The sequence below is a fragment of the Lynx rufus genome, unplaced genomic scaffold, assembly GCF_022079265.1.
Source record: "Lynx rufus isolate CCGP_SWC_20201006 ecotype Redwood Valley unplaced genomic scaffold, mLynRuf1.p SCAF_1, whole genome shotgun sequence".
NCBI lineage: Eukaryota > Metazoa > Chordata > Mammalia > Carnivora > Felidae > Lynx > Lynx rufus.
Window position 1 is genome coordinate 54,185,007 of NW_025814823.1, and position 24,562 is coordinate 54,209,568.

Here is a 24,562-nt window from a genome sequence, read left to right on the forward strand (position 1 = left end):
TAATTAGAATAGAAATTAACATAACTTTTACCTTAATGAATATTGAAAACCAATATTGATACAATATTGATGTAGCTAGTTCATGATACAGTATTGATATAACAAGTTAATGCCATATTTTTCTTTTTTAAAAATTATTTATTTATTTATTTTAGGGAGAGTGTGTGAGCAGGGGAGAGGGGCAGAGGGAAGAATCTCAAGCAGGCTCCATTTCATCCTGGCTTAGCATGGAGCCTGACGGGGTAGGGGGGCTTGATCCCAGGATTCAGATTATGACCTGAGCCAAAATCAAGAGTCAGACTCTCAAATAACTGAACCACCCAAGCGCTCCTCCCCCATTTTTATTTTTCTTTACTAAAATAGTGGGAAATATTCTGCACAAGATGACAAACTGTTCTTGATCTATAGTTTAATCAGTTTTCAAAGTTGAGACTTTTGCATCTGTATCTGGGTCCTTGGGCACACTTAAGAGAGGGAGGCAAATGGCCAATTGTGGGTATAAATGCTAGTGAAACTCTAAACCCATTAAACCTTTGAAGAGTTTGACCTATATGCTCAAGTTAATAAATTACATCAAAACCCATCAGTTACTTCACAACACTGTGCAAAGATCAAATTCATTTCTCTGGCATCATCAATATCTTAACTGATACATCCTGGAGGCAAATAATCCTGGAGACAAAGTGTATTGGAGAAAGAAGTTATGCGAAAAGTTTGGGTACTTGGTTTTGTCTTTCTTTCACCCACAATCCCCAGAGTCTGCTCCAACATGGCAGAAATTTGACAAGGCCTTAAAGTCTCAGTGCACATAAATGAATGTTTAAAGTAACAACCAAAGTAACTGTCATCTTGTCATTCTTAAATGAATCTCAATAGAGAGAACATACAGGTTTCTTAAAAGAAAAAAAATTGAAAGGCAAGAAACCAGAAATATAGCTAAGATCTCCCTAACTGCTTAGCAGTCAGTTGACAGGTTTGCTGCATCATACTTTTAACCTCTCACAATATCAAAATAATGGCCGCTGGATTATAAACTCCTTATATTTATATAGGACTTTTCGTAAACTTTATAGAGATTAAGAACCTGGGGTGGTTATTCCTCCATCTCAAGATGACCTACAACATTTAAAAACTCACTCACTCAAGTTACAGTACCAGCTGCTCTCAATCTGTTTAGATAGAAATTTAATTTTCCATATTCTGAAAATGGATTTTATACTGTTATATATTCTAAACATTTAACAGTTTCATTGGAAGCATCCTGAGGAATCCAGTTTTCCTGTTTATCTTTAAATAGTTTTCATCAGGACTTAACATGTACTTATACAGTCTCTTCGAATTTCAGTTGGTTATCACTAGATTGTGCATTTAAGCTAGTGAATTATGCTTTATATCCACTCCATTAAAAAAAAAAAGGCGCTAAATTAAGAAGCAGTTCCTCGGGTCAGTAATTTTTCAAACTGTATATGACTAGTGGAGTGATTAAAAATGCAAATTCCTAGGCAATACTTTATGACTCTGAGTAACCATGAGGGAGGGGTCTTAATTTACTTTTTCAATAAACACCCAACTGTATCTGATGCGATGTGTCTGTAGAACACTTGGAAAGCTGCTTGCATGCTGAAGAAAAAAATGACTCAATTTCTATTCCAAATAAATCCTATCAGCGCGTATGGCAGTTTTTGATGAGTAAAGCTAATTAGTCAAAGTTTTTGTGCTTTACAAATCCTGAAAACCATACAATGAACAAGAAACTCTGCCCAACTTTCAACGTTGTAATTTCTCTTAGACTATCAGGATTAAATCTAAGAGTATTAGAATTGCAACACTCAGAATCCCAAAGTTGAAGTTTAGAGTAAACCATTTCTAAATTAATTTAACCTAGTGTTTTCTGGAGAAAGTTCATAGGACTATGAAGGTCCTTACAGCAAGGTCTTGGTTTAGAAGGCTGCATATTTCCTTGAAAGCAGATTTTAAAAAACAAAACAAGACAGCCTGTACTATGATAAGACCTAAAGAGGAGCCTCAGAAACAGGACCCAAGATTAAACAGTGACAGGTAAATCATTTTCTAGACTTCCGGTGATTCTTGGCAGCAAGAGGTTTGCTTTGGAAGAAACAAAAAAAATCCTCATCCACAAAGTGACTAATTAATGAAGTGACATAATTATTGCCAAGTAAGAAAACCTAGTATTTCTTGAGATGGGCTATAGCAGCCTGCAGTGTATTTGCTACCAAAAGACAGATGCAAACACGGGGACTTCTTGCCGGGTCGCATCTTTTTCCCAAAGTACAATTTAACCAATTCTCTGGATAATTTGATTAAATAAGACAGGGCCTTCAACTGGCTTCCTTGGACTTGAATTATGAGGCCTAGATTGGATGAAATTTCATGATATCCAACACCTGAATCAAAACAAGTTATGATTTCTGTGTCTTTCCTAACATAAGAAAGTTGTGGTATCATGGTGATAAACTTGAGTCTGAAACCAAGACGAAAAAATACAGCCATAATCGGCTAAGTGAAAAAAACATTTTTGCCTCAATTACAAGCATTGATCTGTGTATGCTGCATGCCTGACACAGAGGACATTCAATAAATGTTGAACTAAACTCGTTTTTCTGGTCTTGAATTAGCCTCATGGCTATTCTTAATACTTAATTCTGTATATAAAAAAAAAAAATCTAATTGTTAATCTTTTAGGGAAGTCTCCTGAAAGAGTTTAAGATTTAAAAGAAAAAGAAAACAAGGAAAACAAAGGGAAGCCAACAAATCTGTAAAAGGCAAGAACAGTAACAACGATATGGCCAAAACAAGCACTCATGATTAATACAGGTGAGTCAAATGCTCGGTTATTTCCCTCCTGATTGCTAGAATTATCTCTGAAAAAAAAATCACTGAATCTCCTCTTTGAAGAGTTTATAGATAAGTGAAACTATTTCATGGAAATGCTAACCTTAACATAAAATGTGGCCTCTTTCACTTCAAAAAACAAAAACAAAGCAAAGGTAAAATAAGACAAAACAGCTCAGTTTAATTTCAAACGTTAATATATTTTCTATTTTATATTGAACATATGCATCTGTAACCCCTCATTTGCAGCAACTATCACATCCTCATAAAAGGGGCAAAATTTGTAAGATGCCTCTTAAAATAAATATTCTTTTTTATAAAATAATAAAACTTCAAATAAATATTCTTTACACTAAACAATATGTTGAAAAAATTAGAAAATAAAGGTTGAATTTTACTGTAACTGTACAATATACATGAAGTCCAAAGGGAAATCAGAGTCTTACAATAAAGGCTTTTCTGTAAGGCAAAATACAATCTAAAAACATACTGATTGATTCACATTCTTCCGAATGTACAACATATTAGTATAATATTTTGTGACTGTGCCATATAGCATGACACAACGTGTTTTTCACAGTTGCAAATATTATTGTATATACAAAAATATAGCACATTATCTCTGGAGAAAACAATGGGGAAAAAAAAGTCATCTGCTAATTTACAAATTTTGCAAGTACTATTCACAAACAAAAACTTTGCCTGGGAGTGTCTGTTGTTTTAGCTTATGCAACACGTGGGTCCCCAAGTTCTGTATCCCATACCTTGAGCTCCATTAGCTGAGTTCTAACAAGCATATCAGTTAAAACGGCACATGGACAAAAAGCATTTCACTGCAAACAGCGAAGGCTATCCCAACCCTCTATTAACAGTGCCAAGATTCTAACTGTTTAGTTGGTTGCATATGCGTTAAAAAAAAAACAAACAACAAAAAAAGACAATCCTTATTACTGTCATATTCCTGATTAATGGTGCTATGTTGGTTTTTCAAAGTTCCTGGGCGGGACAGTGGGAACTTTGCAGCAAACCGTGTTTGAGTTTTTACAGCGGCATCCAGGCCGGTTAACCCGGTCATAACACCCCTGGCACAATTTAAGGCAACCCTTGGCTGGAAGGTAACACCATAAACAAGGCAGAAAGAGGGACATGACGCCCATGGCAGACCAGCGTGTACAACAGTGAGACTGGCTGCAAGAACACGGGTTGTCCGCACAGTTATCCTCGTCATCATTAGAACAGTGATAGAAGAGACCTTTCACACAGCACACGCAAGTCCCATAGTCAATCACGTTTTGGGCTGAGCAAAGGCACTGCTTGTCGCAGATCCAGTCTGATGGCAGAGGCCTAGGATAGGTGCACTCCTTACACTTGCACTTGCCACAGTCCTCACACCTGTAGGCGTGCAGGCCCAAATCTTCCTTGCTCAGTGGCTTAAGCTCACCTGGCTTGAGCTCCGATTTGGGCTGCACACGGATTATCCCATCAGCGACGGGTCCCGAGGAGAAAGATGGTCCCAACAGTCTCTGTTCAGAGGAACTGCTGCTGGTACTTGTCCTCGTACTGCTCCGAGACCCCGAACTGACTGTGCTGATGGATCTGGACAAAGAGGCTCGTGCAGAAGAATGGACCTGTGGGTGCTGGAGCCTGGGGGGCTGGCGGTGCTCGGGCAGACCATGGAGCCTCTCGTGTTTGTGCTGAGTGGAGGGGCGAGGAGCAGGCTTGAGCCCAGGTCTCGGGACCACAGTAGGCCCCTCTGTGTACTCATTGGTGTTTCGGATGGCTCTGATCTGATCCAGAGACAACACGTGTACCTGCTGGGTGAGGGCATCTCTGGGGTCGGGCTCCCCGCGCTGCCTGCCACCGTCACGGGGTGTCTGCAGCAAGGACTGCGACCCGCTGCCACTCTGAGCTCTGGCCTCCATCAGGTCTTGGAAGTGTGGTCACTCCAGCGGGCTTAGAACACATCTGAATTCCTGCGGAAACCAAGAGGAAAGAGCTGGTTTACACTCCAGGATACTTCCCACTCTCCGCCTACCTGGATTAACTCTTGGCTTTCCACTCCCCTAGAGAAACAGGATTTGAAATGGAGTGGCTATGGAGGCTACCAGAATAGCCATATGACCAATACCATATCAAAAAGTGCAGGTTATGGAAGGATTAGACAATTCTCTAATCCTGTGTTGTGTAGTTACACAAAGCTGATCTTTGTTTCAATCACACAGGTAACGATTCCTTATTCAAATGAACATAAAATTGCAAGGTTCAGGCTCAAAGTAAAGATTGCAAGAAACTAACGTTAGACCATAACATTGCCGCCGACATACATGAAAGTTGAATACTTTTTCAAAATTGGAAATAGGTTTTTAAGTTTGTTGTGGTCATTTTTGCCTTAAACATCAATAAATGCAGCCTAGAAATTCTTTCTTGGTTCTTATTTTGTCTGTTTTTACATCAGATACCTTTAACTATGACTTATCCAGTATTCAGGAACTTTTTAGAATACCGTAGAATGAATGTGACTTGCAAAAAAGAAAATAGTCACCCCCCCAAGGAAGTTACAAATTTTACAACAGTCATGCATTATTAAGTATACAGTAGCAAAAGTTATAAATTAAAAACAAATCCATTCAAATCCTATTAAGCGCCAGCAACACAAGAAAGCAAACTTACACAATCATCAACCAGGAGCCGAATTTATTTTCAACTTCTCAACAACTTGAGAATCAAATATTTTACAGCCTGATAGCCTAGGAGAACATCTTAAATTCTGTAGCATACAGATTGTTCTGTTTTAGAAATAAATTATGTCAAAAATCTTAATGGCTTTGCCCGTTTCCAAAACCTTAATAGTTCAGGACATAAACCGACTAGTGATAACAGGAAGTGTTTCAAAAATTGGTGTCACGTCTCAAATCTATCATTCTGACAAGTAATTGCAATCCCTCTGTATATTTCAAAACTATCATCTCCTCTGGCAAGTCTACAATGAACAAAAACGGGCAAAAGTGGACCTTCACTCTCCGATTTTTATAAAAGAGAGACGCAGGCAGGTGACACACACCTCCCAACTCGGAACAAGGCAGAGCTGGAAACCGGATCTCACTTCCAACAGAAAGGCAGACAAGACAACGTTGATCTTTGCTTTCACTCCGTTTTATCGGCTCTATCGGCGTCCCAACACCGTCCCCAGCAGGTGGGACTCAGTCGGAGCCCCGGGGGACTTTTCTCCGGGGAGACTGACGCAGCCCAGGGGCTAAACTGCCCTCCCCCCTGCACACAATCCGAAGACTGCCAAGCAGGAGGGGGCGGGGGGGGGGGTTGCCGGCGCCTCCCTAGGGGACGTGCCTTGAAACGCTGGAGCACACTTCCCCCTCCCGACCTACGGGCTAAAATATACCCCACCCCAGAGCACTGGAGAGAGCCACTCCGCCCCCAGGCAGGGGTCACGCAGCCCACCGCAGGGCGTTCTGGCTAAGGCCCTTGAGTGTCGGGCACAGGTTTCGAGCCCTGCCGCCGAAAGCCCTGACTTACCCGCTGCCCGGACAGGTCTAACCCACGTACACTGGGCAACTCCACCACGCACTGACCGAAGGGGCATTGCCTGCGATCCGCACACCCATCTCCTTTTGGGTGGAGAGAAAAAGTGAAAGGAAAATTGCTTTATAAAAGAAGGGCAAGTCCCAGGGCCTCACTGGACCAACCGGGTCTGCAGGACGCAGATCCTTGGTCTGGAAACTTTCGCGCAGATTTGCTTGCAGTTTTAGCATCTTTGATAGGGGGGTTGGGAGGGATTTTTTTTTTTTTTTTAACAAAAATGACTGCTGCCCATTTCTGGCCTCCTTCGCAGCGCACGCCACCCACCCCCCACTCCCCACTCCGAAAGCGCTTAGAAACCCCCATGAAGAACTGTGTGTGATCAGACTAAGGATTAAGGGGAAAGGACTTCAGCACAAGGGTGGGGCAAGCACAGAAATGGCTTTGTAAAAACGCACAAGATCCCGAATTCAAAGCAGCAGCAGCGACTAAAAAGTAAATCAGCCCTTCAAAGGAAATAAAACTATCCTCTTTTGGTACCTATTTTCAGGTAATGGAAAACGATCGCGACCGCTTGATGACTTTCTTCCTGTGCTAGGTCAGCCCAATCTTCCAAAAATAAAAAAAGCGTGACCCAGGCCGACCACAGAGAACGGAAAAAAGAAAGAGCTGCCACTTCCGAAGCGTAGCCCCGGCGTCCGGCAGGGCGACGTTCCCACCCGCACCCGGCTAGCCTCGGTGCCGGGCACCCTGCCCAGTTTTCACTCGCGGGGTCTCGCTGCCCCCGTGAGGCGAGCGACCCGACCCGCGAGTCCCCGGTCCCGCTGGCGCCCCTGCCTCGGGACAGCCTCACCCAGGACCTGCCTTCCCCGGAGCGGAACAGGTTAGAAATGCGGGCGCCTACAACGGGGACCTGGAAAACACAAAGTGTTCCTCCTCCCTCTCCCGCTCTCAGCGCCGAATTCGCGGTCAGTGTAGGGCCAGCAGCCGACTCGCGACGAGCGGTCCGCCACCCCAACCCCCCAGAGCGCGGGCGCGTGGGGTCCTGGGGCTGGGGACACCGTACCCGGCGCGCACTGCTGCCCCCGCCAAGGCAGGCCGAGCCTGGGGCGAGGCAGTTCCACAGGCAGCTCCCTGGATCCCCCCTGGGAACCTGCGGGGTTAGAGAAAGGGAGGCCTGAGGAAAGACAGACCCCACTCCCGGTCCGACTGCATCTACTCCATGTTGCCCACAACGCGCCGGCCACGGCGCCAGGAGGGTAAGAGCCAAACGTGCCTCACCGTGATCGCGGCTTTGCACCAACCCCTCTCCGTTGGATTCTCTTCTTCCAAGCGATGTGCAAATAAAATCCAGCCCCGATGCAAACTTTTCCCCCTTCTTCCTAACTCTGCTTCAGTCCAAGTTCCGAGCGATCGGCGGGAGGAAAAAAGGCGAGGAAAATCCCGAGCCAAGTCCTCAGCCGATGAACACTCCGGGGTTCGGGGCTGGGGGCGACCCCCCTTCTAGAAACGCACGCGGAGTATTTCCTTTTTCTCAATGAACTGGAGGCCGAAGCGCCAACGGCGAGTCTCCTTTCCTGGCAGATGAGCGAAGGAGAAAAAGAAAACGGCCTTACACAGAATCTAAGGCCAGATGGCCAAGTCGTGCGGCCGCGGCCGCGTCGGAGCGGAGGTGGCGCGGGGGCGCGGGCCGGGCCGGGCGGGCGCGGGGGCCTGGGCGCTGCGCGCTCCGCCGGCCCCTCTCCTCCGCTCGCGCTGCGCCGCGCGGCTCTCGGCGGTGCAGACTGGGCGTTGTGGAGGCGCGGCGGAGAGGCCGAGGCGGGGGCGGTGGGTGCGGAGGAGGAGGTGAAGGAGGAGGAGGAGGGTCTGGGGCCCGGCCGGGGGGGCTCGCCGTTGGCCTGCGCCCTCGCCTTTCCGGAGGAGGCAGGGAGCTCTGCGGCGGCCGCGGCAGCAGTAAATGGCGTCATGTGGATCCGAGGCGGAACAGAGCAGTTGTTGTCCCAGAGGATATATCGCATCCGGTCCCAGCTCATTGGCTCCGCGGGGCTACATTCACTCACACTTCAGCGCCCGCCAGCGCTCCGAGCCGCAGGAGGCATTCAAAAGGGCAACCGCGCCGCCCCGCGCGTCCCCGGGCCGGTCCTGCAGCCCGGGCGCCGTCACGCGGGACGCCCGCGGGGCCGGGCTGGGCACGGCGGGGTCAGTTTATCTAGTTTCAAGGAAACACTGACCTTAAGGTTCCCCAGAGGCCATGAGGACGAGCTTTAGGCTCGGACTGACTTATGGAACTTTCTCCTTGCCATTAGGAAAAAAGGGAATGAACATTTAAAACTAATCCGGGCCACGCAGTGTTAGCATTAAAACAAGTTGCAGGTTTTAAGAGTTTATTCGGAATCCATTTCAAGCCCACCTCTCCCCTTTTCTGTTCCCCCTCGAGGGGGCGACGGGGAGAGGAGAGGGGGGAGGGGAAGGGGAGCGGGAAGTGAGGTGGGAGGGCTATTGGTTTATTCTTTGTCTTCTGGATTAACCCGATTATACACCAGGCACCAGCACAAACCGCCTCCCCCACCTCACAGCCCTGTAGGAGAGGAACGGAATGCAGATTCGGGTTTCAAGTACTTTATGCTCTGGCCGAGATTTGCTTTTAATTGTGTCGCCCTGTAGTTTTTGTTTTAATATTAGATTTTTTTTCAAGAATTAGCTATAGATGGAGGCTTTTTGAAGATCTTTCTGTTTTGTTCGACGCAGTAGGTGAAGGAAATTCTACAGTCTATGCCTTTTAAAAATTATTTAATTCAATAACACATACAGGATAACTCAAGGTCGACATGACGGGCTTCTGAAACGGGAGGGGGCTCACTGTTCCACTGCAGATTTCCTTCACTCAACCAGGAGTCATCATTTCCGACTCCTCTTTGTCACCTAGAACGTATCCCAAAAAGATCCTATTGTACATTTTGAAGGTGGTCTGTATTTTCCCACTTAAAAAAGTAGAAACATAAAGATAGAAAACGCGTAGATAAGCATTGCTCTAACTGCCGTTCATTTACCAAGAAACGTGCTTGCACGTGGGAGCACCGGTGGGAAATTACCGCCCCCCCCCAGACACTCCTGTTACTGGATTCTAATAATTTACAGAATGTTTTTACTTTACAGGGAAGTACGGTTAAATCTCCCGAATAGCACCTGCCCCCGTGAGGGGTTAGAATTCTTGAAATAATGCTAGGAAAACGTGGTGCTTGATTCCCCGGGTCCCGCTCCAGCTCACATCCGTTCGTAGCTACCCTGGCACTCGCTGCCTTCTCCCGAGCTCTAGCTCTAGAATGTCCCGGGCGCGCTCTCCACTGCGCTGCGCTCTCGCCCTCATTCTCCATGTTTCTCTAGGGCTCTCCCCACTCGTCCCGGGTTTGGAACAAGAGATGGCAGGGGAAGTGGCATACATTATTTCCGGGTGCTGGCCTACGTTGCCCCCACCCCACCCCTCGGTGAGGGTGGACAAGGTTAGGTCGGCCCGCTCCGCTGTGTCCCTGAGGCTAAGGGCAGGAGAGAGTCGGGTCTTCCCAGCCCTGGCTGTTCGTCCAACGCCCAAGTCCTTTGAGCCTCCGGGTGAACTTAGGCGCCGCTGCGTTTACAGCCTATCCAGCCACCAGGGGGCGCCCAACCGGCGGAGGGCTGGGGCTATATTCTTCCCCGGCACTGGACTAGGGCAGGAGAGGGAGATTGCCGTCCAAAATGTATACCCTGTAGTCTGGTTCAAAATGAATAAAATTCAGATAGCCTTCTCTACCATCTCCTCGGACACATTCCGTTTGGAATACGAGATGAGGTACCAAGGTTCTGAAGAGCTCCAGCTTTTATCAATGGGAAGAAGGAATTGAGGGCCAAAGGCAAGTTGTGCAAGGCTAGTGGGGTACTCGTTCCCGTGTGAGGGCGGCAAGTCTCTGGCAGAACAGGTGGAAGATACGCCTTCTCTTAGTCTTCTCAAATCCCTGCACCCAATGACTGCTCTTTAGGACACACTTGTGCCCGTGTTATTCTTCCAGCACTACAGGAACTTTTTGAAGACACACTGTTCTGGATCAAAGCATAAAATGGAATTTAAATTAGGAGCTTCCAGCTGGTCAGAGTACTTTATATTTTTATTGAGTCAGTAGAGAAGAATCTAGGAATTTATATTTCTCTTTCATGAGCTATAAAGAATCCCATGTTATCTAGCTCTCCCATCCTTCCCCCACAGCATTTAACTGGGAAAACATTTAACCTATAACTTAAGCACAAAGTAAAAACAAGAACCTGGTGGATTCTAACTTACTCTTTATTATTTTATTTAGTGAAATTATTATTCTTTTTAGATGTAATGTATAGAACAATATATTGTGCCCCCAAAATTTGCTTGGTGAATTATAACCCCAGAGAGGAATTATGTTTATGTGTATGCATGTGCATGTGTGCATATATATATATATATATATATATATATATATACACACACACATACAGAATGCAATGTTGGGTGCAGCTCTTGTAAAGTATCCCCAAATTAATTCTCACATTTCATTCCAAAGTTATAACTGGGATTACTTTTGGAAGATATTTCAGAATTACAAAAGAATGTTAATGTAAAATTTCACAGTGAAGCCCATTTTCAAAGGTGTTGTGCAAAGTTCCAGAGAAGCAACCCTGATGCATGAACAGGTGTTGCCATTTTCCTAATGTTGAAAAAAACTAAATCCATGGAAACACTTGCTGCACCAAAAGTCACTTCTAAGTTCTCAGGTTGCACCAAGTAACATGCTTTCTTAGTCCTAGCTATTGAACAGGATTGTGTGACATACATTTGGAATCTCATCTCTGCATTCATTTTATTTTCTGTATTCGTTTGGATTTACTTCATTTTATAAGTATAATTGTCCTCAATACCTTTTTTTTCTAGATGAGGCATTGTATAAACCTTTGTGAATTTTGCCTCCAAGTTTTAGTAGAAGGCATCAATAGGGACAGTGTAGACATGCTTCTTTACCAGTAGGTTTGCTGGCTGAGTTAAGTCAGTATTTTCAAGGTTGTATTTACTCATCTAAGCTTCTGATTTATGTTGTAGTAATGGGAAAATGTAGCTTTAAAACAACTCTAGTTCCAGTGTCTTTGTGAAATTGAACAAACCACTTGGCCTTACTGGCTTCAGACCCAGTTTTGATGCCTACAGGGAAATTCTGCAGTGATATGATATGTGAGAGAAAGAAAAATTAATAGGTACTGACTATTTGGTTGTTTTGTTAGTTTTATAATCAAGGCAATTTATTTATATATTCACAATTAAAACTGGCCTGGAACACAATACTGTATACTGCTTCCAAGGGAAACTATTTAGGTCTTTCTCCTCACATCCCAAATGCAATAGAAAACTTAATTTATGCATGGCCTCTACTAGGAGGGACCTTCCTAAATTCAAGGGCTTTGCCATCATGGACCTTTTAAAGATTTGGTGGCCATGATTGTGGTCATTCAATTTTTGAATTGCTTTGATTTTCCAAATTCCATTGATACTGCCTCTAGGAGAGATTGGGAGTGACTACACTAAAAGATGCCAAGGAATTCAAAATAGACCAGGAGAGTTCTTATCTATATAGCCTGGAGAACTGGAAACAGTTTATCTCTGCATCTAACCTTCTTTGATGATGTCCTTTATCCCTAACCAAACTGGGAGAAAGATCTGGAGTGGTTAAGAGGGTGGTCTTGATGAGTTGACTTTGAACTGGAGGCTCCCGGGAGTCTTGTCTTTTTCAGAGACCTTATATCCAACCTGAATCCACCTAGTGGTTTCTACTGGTAAATCAATCTTCCAGCTATGACCATGCAAGTTATTACTACAATGTATGCAAAGTCAGATGTGGACTGAAGTTCTCTAACAAGGCAAAACAGAATCTCTTTGCTGGCCAACATGATTTTCTCATTATATTTTTAACACAGTATATTTGTCCCTTGACCTGAAGATTAAGCCTTTTCCTTTGTAGGACTGATATGTGCAAAGAAACTCTAATCAGTGTAAACACTGCATTGTTGCTTTGCCTTTACTCTAATAGCCTGAGGTTTATTTGTTTTTCTGTTTGTTTTTAACATTTGATCCACTTTGTTCTGCAATCTTTTTAACTCAATGCTAAAGCTTCATATAAGTGAAAATCATACATTAAAATGAGTATTTGGATATTACTGGCCAAGCTTAGTAGCAGTAGGAAGATTTTAGCCTCTGAATAAATAAGAGATTTGGGTTTTATATTTTTCATTATGAGGACACTTGATCAAAAGAGCATAGAAAGTTCAACTTGTTTTCTAAGGAAGATGTAGTCAAACAGATTCCACTAAAGTCATTCTTATGGACCAGATGCCACAATATCGAGGATGCCAGCAAGCCCTGACTTAATTTCAGTTAACAACTCAAATCTAAAAATGTTTAATTTGGTAAATGGAGTAAGAGTGCATGCAAATTTAATTTGTTTGCTTCTTTGGACAGGAAGTGTTTTGAAGCTACAGGGAGTTGTGAATCATTTGAGGATATTATGGTGTTTATATAAAACTGCTTTTCTATTTATTTATTTATTTATTTAGTTAGTTAGTTAGTTAGTTATTTTTGAGAAATTTATTTTTGAGAAGGGGGAGGGGCAGAAAGAAAAAGAGAGACAGAGAATTCCAAGCAGGCTCCGTGCTGCCAGCACGGAATCCTCCACACTCAGAGCTCGAACCTACATGTTGTGAGATCATGACCTGAGCCTAAATCAAGAGTCAGATGCTTAACCGACTGAGCCACCCAGATGCCCCTAAAACAGCTTTCCTGTACACACTCTGTGTTGAGTATGACTCTTCAAAAGGATAGACTATCCCAGGTATCTTGGGAGTGTATATAAGAGCTGCCATATACTTCTTTGTTAGGGGCCTGAAACTACAATAGAAAGATTCTTCACCCTCTCAATCTTAAAAAAAAGAAAACACACACTCTGATCTTTGTAAACATTAGACGCTCAGTAGTGCTTTTCAGTTAACGAGTGAAATTAATGAGTGTAATTAATAGAAGCAAATATTTTTTCTTAGTTTGGTAAGTTTTTTTGAATTTTTTTAGAGATTTTTTTTTTTTCTTAGAGCGAGAGAGCGAGAGAAAGAGACGGCACGAGCAAGGGAAAGGGACAGAGAGAGAGAGAGAGGAAGAATCCCAAGCAGTCTCCAGGCTCAGTGCAGAGCCCAACACACGGCTTGAACTCACCACACTGGGATCCTGTCCTGAGCCAAAATTGAGAGTAGGTCCCTCAACTGACCTAACCATCCAAGCACCCTGAAATTTTTAATGACAGAATTTAAGAGTCATTCCTCTAGCCTGGACATTATCATGGAAGTGAATGGAACATGTTTGTTAACACCATGATTTTCAATCACTGAAATAGCAAATATTATAAAATTAAAAAATAAATTCTGGGGCTCCTGGGTGGCTCAGTCAGTTTAAGTGTCCAACTTCAGCTCAGGTCATCTAGTAGTTCATGAGCTCGAGTCCCATGGGGCTCTGTGCTGACAGCTCAGAGCCTGGAGCCTGCTTCAGATTCTGTGTCTCCCTCTCTCACTGCCCCTCCCCTTCTCTCTCTCTGTATCTCTGTCTCTCTCAAAAATAAATAAACATGAAAATAAATAAATAAATCCCTATGGAAGTTTTGTGTAATAGGAAGGAAGCCTGTAGAGAACACCTATTCTTTTTTTTTTTTTAAGTTTATTTATTTTGAGAGAGAGAAAGTGTGCAAGTGTGGAAGGAGTAGAGAGAGAGAGAGAGAGAGAGAGAGAGAGAGAATCGTAAGCAGACTCTGTGCCATCAACACAGAGCCCGTCATGACATGAGAGGAAATCAAGAGTTGGACGCTTAACCAACTGAGCCATCCAGGCGCCCCAACACCTATTCTTAAAGTATATAATAAAGCAGTTAATAAACAGGCTGGTGATGGGTGGCTAGAGAATATAGGTAAAAGTAAACCCTTGTGAATTTCTTACTTTGAAAAGTATATTTGGCAAAAATATGACCATATTAATAATTAAAATTAAGTACTAATCTGTAGTGTCAAATTAAAAAGTTAGCACTGGGGCACCTGACTGGCTTAGTCAGAAGGGCATGTGACTCTTGATCTTGGCGTCCTCAGTTTGAGCCCCATGTTGGGTGTAGAGATTACTCAACAATAAACAAACAAACAAACTTGGGGGAAGAAAGGAGTTAGCACTTGTTAACTTTCAAGAACTTATTTTATACACAGTTGCAAGAAAGCCACCAAATAGTGAACAATTTTGACTTTCATATTCTATATGAAAATCTCCTTGCCATTTTGCTAAATACTCGTCTCACCCTAGTTTGACATCATGCAGAGACAAAGTTGCATTATACCCTAAAAGATACTAAAGTCATGCATTTGAAAAATGAGAAATTAGGGCTTCAAAATTATTATTCCTTGTTTTTTTTTTAATTTTTTAATTTTAGCTGTAATTGCTAAAAGAAAATGATACTGAAGGTAGGATTCTCAAATGTCCTAATAGGTTTTGGGAGTTCAAGACCTGGATTTAGATTTGGTCTCAGTCACTTTGGGCAATGCGATCCCCTAATTCTTAAATTCCACCCTGGCTTCTCATTACTCCTGGGATAAAGATCCAAGTCCTTAACCCAACTTCAAGGTCCTACCATCCAGCCAGCCCCTTTCCCATCCCAGCATCCTGTTACACCGCATTCCTCTGTTGTCTGCCCTATGGCTATAACTACTACCTTTTGGGTGCTCAAAGTACATCTCTCCTGCAACGGGGCCTTTGTATATGCTATTCCCCCATTCACTTTTCTGGCCTTTCCCATATTAATGCCTACTAATCTTTCACCTAGCAGTTACCTTGTTCTCAGGGAAGCTTTTCTGACCTCTCTGAATAGGTCAGATCTCCCTTTTTCCTCTCCTGACCTTCTCTGCTACAAGCATATGTGTGATTAGGTAATCAATTAGTAACTGTCCCCTTCACTGTATTTTAAGCTCCATGAGGTCAGGAATCCAAGTTAGATTTTTGCCTACCGTTTTACCCACAGCACTGAAGGGCCTGGCACAAATAAGGAACTCAAACATTATTTTTAAATGCAATGAATGAATGAATAAAGAATGAATGAGGTAATAAACCTTAGCTCCCATTTGTAAAGGGGTTGCTATAAGGATCGGATGATATAAAGCCTACCATATGGGGAGCTCTCAGTGGGCCACCATGATAATTTCAATTAACTTGGGCTAGGTGGTTTATTTGATGAAATTAGCTATTTTGCCTTGACATTTTAAAAAAAGTTTTTTAAAATCACTAAGCACAATTTGCTTTACTTTATGTATCCTATTTGCACTTACATGGAAATAAGAACCCAGGTTTAGAACAACTTTTAATGACTGTATTTAGCTATATTCAGCTATTAATATTTCTATAGAAGCTTTAAGCTTACATTGATTTTTTGTTGTTGTTGTTTTGTTTTGTTTTCATGTATGATCTCCTCAGAGTAGATAAAGTACTTTAGGGACAAAGGGACCTATTTAAGCTGATGTGGTTGTTTCAGACTGGGATGTGTACTCATTGAATTCTTTGTTCAAGAAATCTGCAAGCTAGAGAAGTGTGAGTTCCCTCTTATTTGAGAGTGACTTCAGCATTTGGGCTCTTGTCCCACACTGAATTTCACTGTATATTTTGGGGATGGAGCCTTGTGTCTGAAATGGTATTGAAGGCCCATCTCTTGTTGGGTGGAAGATGTATGTTCACTTACATTAAATGTTGTCTGCAGAGATATTTGTTGTATATTAGAATGCTCTATTTCACTGTCCTAAATTCCTTAGATTATTGTGACTGTGTAAAGGTGAATTTGCATATGACTCAGAATAATAACAGTCAAATGCAATTCTTAGGTTGAGAGTCTTGCGCTGTGTAAGGAGTCCTATTCTACAGCATTTTGGGAAATCAAGTAGATATCAAGTGCTCTCTCTTATTTAATATCAGCAAGTACGTATCAAGTCCTCTTATTTAGTATCAATGTGGTGTGGCCTTCTAGGAGCAGAATTCCTGTCTTCATGGCCTAGGCCTGGGGAGCTGCTGGCTCTATGACTTTGATCAATGGATGTGAGATGAGCATTACCTACTTTCTTAGAGCAAATCTAATGAGGAGATGAGGCAAATAGCCATGAAGGTACCAGAAAGCCATTTGAGGGAATCTACTAAGCCAATTTTCAGCTGGGTGCTACTGATGCTTGAGGGTATATTGGGCCAATAGAGGTAATGCTTAACAAGGCTCATGAAGGAGGCAGTCTCTGAACAAGACAGTTGGCTAGTTGATTTCTTTGGTCCCCAGTTTACAGGTCTGGCATTTGTTTTCGTTTGGTTGGTTGGTTGGTTGGCAGTACAAATTTTAAGTGTTTTGTTAAAGAATTTAACATTTCTCTGAATATATACAGAGTATGGGTGAAAAAGGCCCTTATGTTTGTACGGGGTGCCTGGGTGGCTCAGTCGGTTAAGTATCTGACTCTTGATCCCGGCTCAGGTCATGATTTCACAGTTTGTGAGATTGAGCCCCACGTTGGGCTCTGCAGCCCAACTGACAGCATGGAACCTGCTTGGAATTCTCTCTCTCCCTCTCTTTGTGCTTCCCCTGCTTGCTCACTCTCTCTCTCAAACAAATAAATAAACTTAAAAAAAAAAAGACCCTTATGTTTTTAGTACTGTAACTTTATAGTGGAGGTCAACTAAGACAGTTCTAGATAGAAGGTGAAATATGTTAATTGCATTAAAAAGTCCTATAAGTAAGTATATTCAAGACATCATAGGGGCATTTCAAAATCAGGCAGTGCCAGGTTTGGGGGCAAAAAAATGATTGTGTTCCTGTATTTAGCATGCTTTTCTCAAGAACTTTATAGAATTGTTAAAATAAGTTGCTTTCATGCCCTATCTTCTTGACCACTTTTCCGGTTATTAATGGATCATGATACTTCTGAAATTTAATATAATGTCAGACATCCTGCATCCATGGTACTTAAGTGGCAAAAGGCATCTTCCATGTGGTAGTCACCAGCATTCCTGCTCAGCATGTATTATAAATCAAATCAGCTGGGATTGGGAGGGATTTAGTGTACTTCAGTAATAGAGTGGGGATTTTACCAAAAATCTCTAGTATATTTTGATGACTTCCATCAAATCCCACTTATGCTTAATATTTGATGAATATTTATTTTAAAAATCCTTTATAGAAGTGTGAATTAAGCTTTATTCAAGACCTAACATAAAGTTAGCCACATTCAGTTGGCAACTTATTAAATATTTTTTTCAAATAACAAGAGTCCTTGCTTTGTTTTCAAATTCAGTGATTCTCAGCCTGACTGCATATTAGAATTCCACTTGGAGATTTAAAAAAAAATCAGATGATAAGATCTTTTACATAGTCTGATTTAGGTTGATCTCAGAGGGAGGACTTGTATAAATTTCTCCATCTTCCACTGTCTTAGTTTCCTTTCCCCCCACCCTCACCCCCCACACACAGTGGTAGTAAAAAGTGAGGATAAAGCTATTCTTATGTCCAAGCATCATTGTGAGGGATAATGCATTGGAATTTTAGAAGTCTGACCTACAATAACTCTTCAATAAATGAAAGTCATTGTGTTATTATAACAAGACTATAATAGAGATTCATAGCTCACCAAGAACAAGAACAGAAAATAGAATAGACATCAAACAAAGTATAGATAGATGAAGATGCTAGAACAGGCTCATACCTGCTTGCAAGGGCTGATTGTGGATATCTCTTCTTGTCTCTACACCTAGCAATATTAGGTTTGAAAATCAGCCAAGATGGGTATGTTTACAATAAAGAAATCACTGAATGCTAAACTCAAGGTGTTCTTTTCTTTCTTTCTTTCTTTCTTTCTTTCTTTCTTTCTTTCTTCTTTCTTTCTTTCTTTCTTTCTTTCTTTCTTTCTTTCTTTCTTGTGCCCCAGAGATCTGGTTATTAACATTTATATTTACATGAGAGGGCCAAGGCAGTTGACAAGGAAGTCTGGAGTGAAAAACAAAATATACGTACTACATGGGCCTGGCCAAACATGGCATATGCCATTCATGGTTCCATGGCCTGAGCTTTGAGTCCCAAAGGGTTCTAAGTGAAAGAGCATGGTGGTCTTCACTTGGTTTTGAATCGAGAATCATTAGACTGTGATTGAACTCTTACCTAATCATTAATTCTAAGTTTTGAGGTAAATTACTTAAACCTGTTCTCAACAACCTAAGGATTTAAACTCATAGAAACAGAGTGCAGAATGGTGGTTGCCAGAGGCTAGGCGACAGAGAAAATTGGGAGAGGTTGGTCAAAGGGTATGAACTGTCAGTTATAGGATGAATAAGTTCTGAGGTTCTAACTTACAGCATGATGACTATGGTTAAAAATAGTGTATTGTATACTTGAAGTTTGCTAAGAGAGTAAATCTTAAGTGTTTTCACCAAAAGAAAAGAAAAAAATCCAAACAAACCAGTTGCTATGTAAGGTGATGGACATGTTAATTAACTTGCTTGTGGGAATTATTTCACAATGTATACATATATCAAATCATCACGTTGTACACTTTAAATATATTACAATTTTTAAAATTATACCTCAGTAAAGTGGGGTGAAACACTAAGGATTCACAGGATATACCGGGGGACCCAGGCAGCCATAAGATAAACATGGTGCGCGTAGTTTCATTCACTTAAATTCTTAAAACACAAGCAGCTAATAATGACCATGATGATGATGAGGTGATGATGATGATGACGATGATGCTGATGATGATGAAATCCCACTTGAGACCTACTTAAGGTTAATTTTGGAATGCTGCAGGAGCATATTTACAGTCCTTTGCCTTCGTTGGGTATTCCAGTGGAAATAGTTGGAAAGTATTGAAAAGTACTGGAGCGTCTCTGTGCCTCAGTTTCCTTATTGATCAGAGTGGGATGTTTGTCACAATGAAATGAGATAATGGATTATAATCGCACAGTACTTGTAGTTACCGCCTCAGTTTTAAAGAATATTTGTTGGGTCCGTTTATGACCTAAGAACTTAGGGTCAGGTAAGGCACCCAGCCCAGAGTCTCAACTTTGACTTCGGGCCTCAGTAGCTTTCTGTACTCCTTAAGACCATGAGTCCTAATAGAGTCAGTAGAGCTAGATAAACCTAAAGAATCTCATTGTCTAAAATTTGTATGTGGAAATTTATTTTCCACGTAAATCAGCATTTTTTTATTGATCAACTTTACCTTTCGCTAACTTGCTTTAACAAAAGAGACATAGTAAACATTTTCTAGTAATGACTGAAACATTCTTCACTTAGGGAATTACAATGGTTTTTTAAAAAGCAGCTTGCATCATTCTGCTACTTCGTAATAGATTTAAAATGTGCAACATTGTTATTTTGGATTATTTCCTATGAATCTGTGTATAAAATCATGCATGTAAAAATGTCAATGTGATACTTTTAATTTCTTAATAAAGAAAATCCAAACCAAGATTTTATTATTGTAGCAAGAAAAATAAATCTCCTAATACTGAGTTATACAGTTACTCAACTAGAAATTTACATTTTTATAATTTCTCCTCCTGGGAAGCAGCAGGTATGTAAAATTATTACATATTGTGTTTATGCTGCATGCACATAAAATTCAGTAGAAACCCCGAAAGTAAGCTCTTTGGAACCCAGACTTGATTGCCAGGCTGAATACCCTCGGAAAACAAACTCTCTTTGTCTGAACATATGAAAGGTACCAAAAGAGAGTGAAAACCAGTTTTACTTTTTTTTTTTTTCCTTCTCTTTCTTTTTCTTTTTTTTTAACTTTTTGTTTTTGTAGGGGAACCAGCAGTGGAAGAAAAGATCACTTCCTCCGTAGACACTTTATGGGTTTCGGATTCTGTAAACTCTGCCATGTAACTTGACCCCAAAGCTAATGAAATCCTGTTAGATTTTCCCTGCCCTCCTTCCTGCTTCCACCTTTTCGATTGTCTCACCTTTTAAAAACTTGATTTGTATTTGTATATATGTGTGATCCTCATGTCATTGTTTGGCTTTTTACCCAGGAACTTTTCACCTACATCCTCTCCTTCCCTCATTTGGCAGCCGGTTTGGGCTTCTTCCTGCCTTGAATACCACATTCCCTAGTTATTCAAGCTCAGTCATTAGCACCCTGTCCCCCTACTAAAATTATGAATGAAAAGCCTTGTTGTTCTTTACAAATAACTCAGGCTTCCTCAGTCAGTCAAATTCGGATGGCAGTGACTGCCAGACAAAGGGGCGGGATGATGGACAGTCCTCACAGCAAGTCGTCAATGCCCACAGGAAGTTTCTAAGCCACAATATAGGTAGAGAGGGTTGGGCGTTCCTGGAGGACAAGCCTACAGAAAGGGGCTGGGAGCGGGGCACTCTTTGTGTCTGTATGGATCTCAGAAAAAAAATGTCCACGGAGCCCAGAGACAACAATATCCAGAGTCCATTTTGCCCTAGCAAGAACGTAAAAATCCTTCCATGGAGACATCTACCTTGCAGTAATTCTGGTTGGAGCTGACACACGCAGACAAAAGTGAAGGCACCAGGCATTTACTTGGATTTGAATGCCGAACGGTGCGAGAGGGGGTTTCGTGCTGGAGCCGCACACCTCCCTGCTGAGAAGTTGCATTGTCTTGGGTCCCTTTTTCACAACAGGGGAAAAGGTAATTGACAGCCCGATTGTTTGGCCGGGACCCCTGCTGTTTTAAAATCCTGGAAGGCCCCAGTCACACGTTGTCAATAATAGCCGTCGGAGGTGCAGAGTGAAGGACTGTTCAGGAAACAGTTTGAGCCCTTCAAGTGGACAGGCCTCAGTGACTTTTCTTGCACTCTGGCTGCCACAAGCAGCTCATTCAAAAATAACCTTAAAGTAATAAATCAAACTCGTTTCCTGAACTATACAAGGAACAGCTGGTTATTTTTCCTCACTTTTTTCTTTTTTTTCAAAAACAAAAAAAAGAAGAGGTTTTTTTTTTTTTTTTTTTTTTACTACAGGAAGTCAAGCATGTCAAAATTTGGCAAAGCAATTTGGATGATTTAACAGCTAAACACTTCTCTTTTTAATGTTATGCTTTCATCGGTCTTTTTTTATTTAGGCTTTTCAGTTTTGCATTCTGTTTGCTGCGATGCGTGTCTCTTATCTATTCTCTTCTCACTTTGGAAAGGAAAATGAGCCCAGTCTCCTGTCAGAATAGTTTCGGTGCAATTTCTAGTGTATTGGTCAAGTTGCTCAACGTGGACAGCTCAAATTTGTTTTCTTTTACAGACAGAGTTTGGTTGTAGATCTACAGCTTCACGTATTTGTTTCTCGTGAGATCCATATATTTCGAAGTTCTGATGACAAGGCAGTTTTTCTTCAGTCTGTTGATTTAGAAACCCCAAGCTAGTACATATGTCGTAACTGAAGTAGTCTGGTATTTTAAGAAAGTACATTGTGGACTCTTTTTGTCTCTTTGTGTCTCTGTGTGTGTCTCCCTTGTTGAATATGTTTGCCCTCTGGATTCTGGAAAAATCTGCCAACTTCTGATTGACTTTAAGAATAATTAGAAATTTGAGTATAAATAAGTGACAGAAAACAACTGCCTTCTGTGATGATTACTCTTTATTTCATAGATGACTGGTACTTTGAACAGATCCATTCTATATGGAAATATTGTATGATTAGTCAGTGTGTGTGTCAGAGATTAGCTTTTCACAACTTGTGGACATTTAGAATTAGGAAGGAAATGTATTTGAGTATCTGTCAAGTTTTAGGGCACTACATCTCTTTTAATCAATTTAAATATAATTAAACAGTCAAGATTAGATATAAAGATTAGGTAACACATCTCTTTCATATGCTATTTTGACCACTACTTGAAAATTACAAAAAGAATTACTGATCATAGCTTAGCATTATATAAGAAACTACTTAATTAAATTTCGGGATGCTTTCTTATCTGTATGATAAGTTTATTTTTCTCCTTCATTTTGTTAAAGAGATTACTCATTTGTAATAAAACAATTACAGTAAAAAGTATGTTTACAGGAAGATAATAGTGGAATTTACATAGAATTAAACTACTGTAGGCTTCTGTTTCTATTCTTTTCTTCATCTACTTCTTTTTCTTTGTGTTTTGAGTAAATGACAGTGCCATAACAGCACAATAAATCCGTCTTTGAGCTGTAAGCTAGACCGGCACACTTTACTTTGTATATACACCATGGCTCAGGTGAAGCCTGTGAACGCAGCAGTGGGTGTGGTGTCCGTATAAATGTTCTTGCATATATGGTTGATACATCCTGAACCTGTTTAGATGTGACATTTCTTTACTTTCAGCATTTCTAACTTCAAACATGTGATATGTGACTGGATAGACTTCCTTGAGAACTGTATTAACAGGTTTCAAAGAATTCAATTCTGAGGTTAATACCATGTCAGAAAACAATGTTCCTCGAAAATTTGCACAATAATTATGTATACGATCATATAAATGACTACAGAATACAATTCAGAATTATATGTGAGTTATATAAATCACGTATTCTGAATGGTACGAAATACCCACTTCTGTAGGTGACTCCTTCCCTCCTGGTTAAGTCACAGCCTTTCATTTTGCTAACTGATGCTCAGGACTCGATGAGTTAAGTGGACTCTGAACCTGTTCCCGACAGCCTCACATCTCCTCCCATGGTCCTGCAGACTCTGGCTGCTGCAGGGGTGAGATAGCGAGTGTAGACTGAAAGTGCTCTGCACAGACTTGCTTTCTAGCCTCCCGTTCAGCTGCCAGTCTCACAGCTTGCCCTGAGAATGGACTTCCTGTGCTGTCATTTACACTCAGTATCACACTAAGCACTCTTTGTCACTCAGCCTTTGAGAAAGAAGGGGGTGAGATAACAAATCTAGACTGCTTGTGTTGACTTTGTGGATAAAGTAAAGGGCTGGAGTCAAGAACCCAGGGTCTTATCCTAACTTTGTGACTGCCTTTCCTGTGACATTGAGCCAGGCTTTTGACCTCTCCATTCCTCAGTTTTCCTCATCTATCAAATGAGGATCAGTATGCTGTGTTCTCTTATTTTCTCACGAAGGCGCGGTCATTGAAAAAATTTTGGTATCCCTAAGTCCCTTAGCAAAAAGGAGAAAAATAAATCAGATAAAATGACTTTTTCTGCTTTGGGGAGATGGAAAGGAAATCACGGCTGATTAATTACTCCCTGCTTCCGGAAGGAATTCTTTCTATAATCCTCCCTGTAGGGAATTTCCCTTCCTATGCTGGTCAGCTTTCTCTCAGCCTTTTCTTTTGCTCTTTTGCTCTATCTTTCTCTTCCCTTCTCTCTTTTCATCCCTTTCTTTCCCTTTCCTTCCACCCCTGCAATGTTTCCTTCATAGCCACATGCTATATGATCAAGGTGCATAGGGAACTGGCAAAGGTGAGGGAAACCTCTAGTAGGTTCTGTCTAAAGTCGGTATTCAGAGACACAGAGGAAAATAAGGAAGGCTGTTTGAGTTAACTGGAAGGGGGGAGACAGCCAGGGCTATGGAAGCTTCTGCAACTTTCCTGGGCTCACAAAGATAAATCTTCAGAAGTTAACTACCAGCCGGCTAGATAGGTCTCTCTGGGACCTGTAACCAGTTATTTAGAAGGTTCTCTTTGCAAAGAGGTGAGGTTGGATGAGGGTAGGAACCTATAGAGAAATCCATGGATTCTCTCAATGGGATGGGATGGAGGGCCTCTTCTGGCCATATCTATGGCTACATCCTTTTTTCTTTTCCAGTTAAATTATGCAAATGAATGGAACACAGCTTTGAATGGAAAGGGTTTGGTCCACTACTTCAATTGAAATATGTGAAATATTGTGAATTTGAAAAAAATCCATTTTAATACATTCCGCTTTTTAAAAAGTTTGAGTGGTTGAGTTTTATTATGGTTGTTTTGTTTTCCTTTTGTTTTGTGAAGAGCTTGGTAATATAAATTGTATACTAGAAATTAACTCACCTAGTATTCCTCATGGCATTTTAAAAGGACATTGAGCATTCTGGCTTGTTTATTTGTTTTTCCAGATCCACACATTCATTGAGATGTGTTTAGGTTTTTTTTTTTTTTTTCCATG

General features: G+C 41.5%; 1 protein-coding gene across 1 annotated transcript; it reads right to left on the reverse strand.

Annotated features, from left to right (window-relative positions):
* Nucleotides 1-3,227: 3,227 nt before the first annotated feature.
* Nucleotides 3,228-7,967, reverse strand: SPRY2 (sprouty RTK signaling antagonist 2). Its single transcript, XM_047082394.1, has 2 exons — nucleotides 7,669-7,967; nucleotides 3,228-4,826 (listed from the first exon to the last, which is right to left on the reverse strand). The coding sequence occupies exon 2, from the start codon at nucleotides 4,773-4,775 to the stop codon at nucleotides 3,828-3,830; it is 948 nt and encodes a 315-aa protein (XP_046938350.1). The 5' UTR covers nucleotides 4,776-4,826; nucleotides 7,669-7,967; the 3' UTR covers nucleotides 3,228-3,827.
* Nucleotides 7,968-24,562: the final 16,595 nt, after the last annotated feature.

Bases quoted from the DNA above. Each gene is read 5' to 3' on its own strand.
- SPRY2 (XM_047082394.1), bottom strand. From the start codon at position 4,775: ATGGAGGCCAGAGCTCAGAGTGGCAGCGGGTCGCAGTCCTTGCTGCAG.